General features: G+C 46.7%; 1 protein-coding gene across 1 annotated transcript in view; it reads right to left on the reverse strand.

The window, feature by feature from the left end:
• The window catches only part of AP3B1 (adaptor related protein complex 3 beta 1 subunit), a 234,755-nt gene extending 233,976 nt beyond the window's left edge, over nt 1–779 (reverse strand). Inside the window, exon 1 of the mRNA XM_018557267.1 lies at nt 447–779. Within this exon, the coding sequence (XP_018412769.1) occupies nt 447–595 (149 nt within the window). The 5' untranslated portion in view covers nt 596–779. The remainder of the gene's footprint in view (nt 1–446) is intronic.
• Between the last annotated feature and the right edge of the window lie 5,812 nt (nt 780–6,591).

A 6,591-nucleotide genomic window follows, 5' to 3' on the forward strand; every position in this document is an offset into this window, starting at 1 on the left:
TGGGAACTACAGAGGGGATAGAAGCGGGGGGGGGGATGTGGGGCGGGGGGTGAGACAGTGGGCATGGCAGACATTGGTCATAGTTAAAAGGAAATGCAGGGGACTGAGACCTGATCATTAAATAATCAATGTGGGATTATTCTGCAGCTACTTATTAATACATGATCACATTGTATGAACTTTTAATACATCAGAAAACATGTCAGGCCGGAGCACAGCTGTAATCTGAAATAAAAACAGTGCTAAATAAATGATAAAAAGTGATGACAGTGCAGGGCAGCGGACAGATCAATGCACAGATCATAAATAATGGGACAATACAAGAAATAAACCTCCCAGATCACCCCTGGAAATCACAGTCGGCTCTATAAGAGAGCAACAGGCTGCAAGAAGGTGAAGTTCTCCGCGGCCTGGTCACCCCACAGTCCCCCCAACTTCTCTCTTACTTTTTCAGGTCCACGCTGAAGAGCCCAAAACCGGCCGGTGTGGAGCTGCCACCCGTGGTGGCCTCCTGTGCCAGCTCTGCAGATTCTCCTCCGCCCCCTACGGAGCTGTAGTCCTGGTTGTAGGTGAGGGCCGTGCTGGAGGTAGACATGGCAAAGTAAGTGTCAGTAACTTCTCTGATAACGGGGACCGGGAACGGGCGCTGCAGGCACTACGGAAGCGGAGGGACCAATCACGTGACGGGGGCTGAGCGCTGACACGGCGCACAGGGGAAAGGCGGAACAGCTACAGCCTCGGAATTCCGGGTTTACTATGGATGATACCGCCACGCAGCCAATGGGACTATGAGAACACTCCGTGGGCGTACCCGCTCGTGTGTAACTGAGAGTCACATCACATGCTGTCTGCCAGGTAGTTGTTGTTGTCCCACTCTTGTGGGGTTCGGGTGTGGTGTGGCGTTGTTCCGGTCCGGTTTTGTTTTGGTTGCTGAAAATATAATAAAACCGACATTTAACAACACAGTCAATGATTGGAATTCTCTTCTTGACACGTGGCCATGGGCCAGCTCTTTCCTTCAATTGAAAAGTTTCTGACAATTTTGTGTCCAGTTCTATCATTCTTATAATAAAACTTAAAGTGACATTAAAGTCTAAAAAATGTTTCCCTCCCCCCCCGAATGTTGGTGTAAGCACTTGCCTTAAATGATGTCTCTTAATCCCATCTTCTTTCCTGTCCTTTTCAGCCTTCTCTCCAGCGCTGCTGCGGGTCTCCGATCCAGCTCTGACTGCTCTGTCCTTGCTGGCACTTCCTGTCCCACGGCGTCTGTATGCGGGTGCACATGTCCATAGACTTACCTTGTGTCTCTCCTCGTCTCCTGGCCGAAAATCTGAAGTGCGCATGCGTGACGGGGGCTGAGCGCTGACACGGCGCATGTGTGAAGGGGGCTGAGCGCTGACTCTCCAGCGCTGCTGCGGGTCTCCGATCCAGCTCTGACTGCTCTGTCCTTGCTGGCACTTCCTGTCCCACGGCGTCTGTATGCGGGTGCACGTGTCCATAGACTTACCTTGTGTCTCTCCTCGTCTCCTGGCCGAAAATCTGAAGTGCGCATGCGCCCGCCCCCAAGATCCTCTACGGCCGTCCGAGATTTTTCAGATTTCTGGACGGGCGCGCGCGGCGAAGACACCTCTTTTTAAGCGTTCGTGTTTTTTTTTACGTTTTTGCATACATCTACTGCTTGCCCGCAGTAGATATATGCAAAAAAAAACAGAGGGTTTAATAACCCTTTAAAGTGTATGTCCAGCTCAAAAGTTGTTTGAGAACTGTAGAACTCCTGCTTGGTTTCTACTGCTATCCAGGGCTCCTTTAGACCCCATTCACACTGAGCGGCATGAAAAATTGCGCGTTTTTCCACACGATTTCGAGCTGAGCGACTTGAGCTACATTGCACATTTTGTCGCGCTACATAGCGTGCCTTTTGGGAGGGACTTCGTCGCTGCTATATTGGGCTGTAACCAATCAAAAGCGGTCTTGATGTGACATCATTCCTTCCTTCCATATTGCTGTGCAAAAGTGACACTTCTGTAGCGCAATATCGCCGGTAATGCGTGACATTGAGCGACACAGAAAAATAGGTCATGTTCCAGCTACAAGCTTGAGCGACGAGCTACTGGCGACATTGAGCTGTGAGATGTGAACAGCTCTATTGAAATGCATTGGACAAGCTACATAGAGCGACATTGTGCGAAAATATGCGCGATTTTGGGGTGGAAATCGCGCAACAAACCGCTCAGTGTGAACGGGGTCTTAGAAAGATTTCACTTCCTGTCCCGATGACAAAGGTTTTACCAGAGAGCAAGTGAGGGAAACTCAGAGACAGAAATAAAAATATGACAGAGGCTTTAGTCTTTCTGGATGCTACAAAAATATATTTTTTTTGTTTGTTGGAGAGCTACCCTCACTTCCTGTTTTGTAAAATGTTTTAAACAGGACAGGAAGTGAGGAAAAATCTCTCTAATGGTGCCCCAGATAACTAGAGGTGCGCTGTAATGGAATTTTCTGACCGCAACCGAAAATAAAAAAAAATGTCAGACAGAAACCGAAAAAAAAATTAACTTTTTTCAATTTTTTTCATATTTTATTATTTCTTTTTTTCCTAAACATTTTAAAATTATTTTTTATATATATTTTTTTTTTTTTTACTCTGCTATTGGGGGCTTTGGGGAAATATCAGAAGTCTGAACAGGCCCCTGATATTTCCCTTATAAAAAAGAAAAAGAGATGGAGGACACAGAGTCTCTTTTTCTGCAGCCCCTGTTATGAATGGACAGAAATTCTCTATACCAAGTGTTCCTGTCCATTCATAACCTGTGGATATAGTACGTTTACCATGTCCACAATCATGAATGAACAGGAAGTGATGTAGAGCACCTTCTGTTCATTCATAATTGGGCACACAGTAAACAATTCTTTATAAGCAGCCAGCGATCAGCTGATCTCTGACTGCTTATACCCGCTCTCCATCCTGGCACTGTGTCACAGGAGGCTGAGCAAGCGGTGCGGGGAGGAGAGCTCGATCTTCTCTGACAGCCAACTCCTCTCCCATACCGCCGGCTCGGCCTCCTGTGACAGGTCACAGTTGTCTCCTCTCCCATGCCGCTCTCCATCCTGATCTCTCCTCCCGCACCACCCCGCTCAGCCTCCTGTGACCCGCTGCTCACAGCACGCCCCGCTCGGCCTCCTGACAGTTTCTTTCCTCCTCACTGGACGCTGCTCTGTGTCAGAGGGGACACAGAGCAGCACCCAGCAGGGAAGAGAGAAACTAGGAATGCACTGCAATTTTGTCCGAAAGATGGCACTTTCACCATTTTGCCCAGAGTGCCATTTTCTGCCAACGTTTCAGAGGCCGAAATTTCAGTGCATCCCTACAGATACCGTGTTTCCCCGAAAATAAGACAGTGTCTTATTTTATTTTTTTCACGAAAAAAGACACTAGGTCTTATTTTCGGGGGATGTCTTACCTGGCTGCAGCTGTCCGCTCTGCCGTCCAGGGTGCCACAAACAGGTGGGCGGGCATGCGTGCGTGCGGGGGGGGCGTGTCTGGCAGGGAGGGCGGGAGGGAGTTGCCTCTCCGCTCTGATGCAATGAATGGAGAAACAGACAGGTGGGCGGGCGGGTAGGGGGGGGGCGTGTCGGGCAGGGGGGGCGGGAGGGAGTTGCCTCTCCGCTCTGATGCAATGAATGGAGAAACAGACAGGTGGGCGTGCGGGTAGGTGGGCGGGCGAGGGGCCAGGAGGGAGCTGCGGCCGGTCTTCACATATAAAATGTAATTACATGTGCAGCTACCCCGGAAGTAAGATCTAGCGCTATCTTCAGGGATGTCTGTAATATAAGACCTACAACCAAAGTAGGTCTTATTTTCGGGGTAGGTCTTATATTACAGAAATCCCCGAAGATAGCGCTAGGTCTTATTTTCGGGGTAGGTCTTACTTTTGGGAAAGCACGGTAACAATAAAAAAACTGACAGGGGTGCTATCCCTTCCCCACTCTGTCTAAAACTAAGAATACTTCAGGTGACTGAAAGTACAAAATTAAGCATTGAGAAGCTTACTGTGACAATTAAAATGAGAATGCAAGCAATGTGTTTATATTACAACTGAGCTCCCTGTGTGGCCTCATGTCTGTGAAAGTTCTCATTCATGCAGGTCATGGTATATCTGTAAAGAATAAGTCAAGGCAACTGGACCTGCTGTATTTTTCTTGAAGATGTTTCACTGGTCATCCGACCAGCTTTCTCAATTCAGAATGACTTGTACAAAAATTATCTGGGAATAAATATGGTAAATGTCGCTCCAATCCACATAATCTGTTAGTCACAACCAGGTGTTTGTTTGCATTTGCATAATTGGAGTATAGGTGTTATTAACCAGCCCAGAGAGAGGTGTTAAACAGCATTGTATGTGGCAGACAATAGATGTCTCACTTTATAGGACTGATAAAGTGATCAATCAAAGTGATAATAGCGCCAGACAGTCAATTCAAACAACAGTCCAGTCCTTAATCGTGAAAATGTGAAAGCTTTTTCAAGTGAGAAAAAAAGAACTTCCTCCAAATCCGATAAAGTGCAGATACAGTAAACAGGTGTCAAAATAATTCAGCGTTCCAATGAAAAAGTGCTCCTCCATGTGTCGAAAAGGCGCCCACCCCACAACCCCCCCCCTACTATGAAGAGAGTACGGACGAACAATTAAGTGGGGACCACAGGGACCTGGTGCTTCCTACTATGAAGTGAATGAATACAAGTGGTTATGTGCAGGAAGTTGGGAGCACATGTGCTTGGAGGTTCTCTACTATGAAGAAAGTAAAGAGAAGCAATTTTGTGAGTGGGGGCCACAAGGGCCCAGAGGTTTCCTATTAGGAGGAGGTGCACAGAGGACCCCCTTGGTGTTCAGCATGACTACGAATGAGCAAAATTGAGAGTTTTAATTTCCTCAAAATAAATTATTAGTCAACGGGGAAGGCAAAGTAAAGTGATGTTTTTGGTATTTTTAAGGATGCAATGAGTCAAAGTGGTCAATGAGCATTACAGAAGCTCATTTCAGCTATTTCACACCTGTACATGGGCCAAAGAAAAAAGCCATCATTATTGTACTTTTTTAACAGAAAGCGGGGAGGGGGGACAAAAAATTACAAATGTAAAAAAAAGAACAATGACAGGGTTATTCACTAAAGGGTGAAGAGTTTGGAGAAGGCAGGAGAACAATCTAGGACAACATAGCTGAACTGGAAGGTGAGCTGAATTGGAGAATGTTTCCAGTTCAGCTATGCTGACCTAAATTATTCCCTTCTCCTGCCTTCTCCAAACTCTTCACCCTTTAGTGAATAACCCTGTAAATGAAAAAAATTAAACTGCCCCAAATACAGATTTCCGCTTCTGCTCACTGTTACAATTAGTCATTTCTATATCAATTTTCCCCAAATCACTCCAGTGATCCCTATTGGCCAGCAGGAGGCGATGAAGAACCCTTTCTTTTAGAATTCAAGGTATGTATGTATTGGACAAGGCTGACTACTATGGAAGAATTTACACAACTGTTAACATAAAAAAAATACATTTCACACAAAGGGAAGTTGATATGTGAAGCATATTTATAAATCAGCTGGAAAAGTATCACAAATCAACAGATCAGACAAATACACATTGTACAGCAAAGTACTTCTTTACATTTTTGCCCAAGCACTTACAGTCAATGAAGGGAATTTATCAAAACTGGAGCAGACAAAATGTGGAGCCATTGGCAACCAATAAGCTTCTCTGTTTCATTTTCAAATCTTAACTGAACAAACAGAGAAGCTGATAGGTTGCCAATCACAGCTGTTCCAGATTCTCTCTGCTCCAGTTTTGATAAATTCCCCCCATTATGTTTTCAAACAACTCCAACTCTCTCAGCTCTCCTTCACTGAACTTCCTGTCCAGTACAAGATCACAGGGGACAGTGATGTCTCCAGCAGATGTCCATCTACTAGCTTAGAGAAGGGAGGATTGAGGAGTGAGGAGTGGGAAGGGGGAGTGTCTTGCCTTGCTCTGCCTGTGTGTTTGTGGAAACACACACAGCTAATTAGCACACACAAGCGTGGCCCCTCGTCTCACAGAACACCTTGGGGGGGATTTATTAAAACTGGAGCAGACAAAATCTGGAGCAGCTGTGCATGACAACCAATCAGCTTGTCTCTTCAGTTTGCAAAGTTAAGGTGGCCATACACTGTACAACCATCGCAAGACCTTAGTCTTGCGATGGTTGTACAGGGATTAAAAAAACATACGATCTGCCTATCCTGGACCGGCAGATCGCACTCTCGATCATCGCAAGCCCGCCCCCCTGTGGGGCGGGCTTCCGATGACCGCAATGCTGAACGGGCAGTGTGCGCATGCGCACACCGGCCCGTTCGGCATTTGTCTTCCGAGCAACGTTCTAACCAGCCGAGAATCGTACGATTCCCGGCTGGTTTTCGAACATGCTGGTTCGACGGAAGACGTGCGACCGTACAGTAGAAACGGTCGCACGTCTCCGTTCACACTGCTCGATTCTCGTACGATCGCGGGATTTCCCGCGATTCTCGTACGAGAATCGAGCAGTGTATGGGCACCTT

This window comes from Nanorana parkeri, unplaced genomic scaffold (assembly GCF_000935625.1).
Source record: "Nanorana parkeri isolate BGI_ZX_2015 unplaced genomic scaffold, ASM93562v1 scaffold277, whole genome shotgun sequence".
Lineage (NCBI taxonomy): Eukaryota > Metazoa > Chordata > Amphibia > Anura > Dicroglossidae > Nanorana > Nanorana parkeri.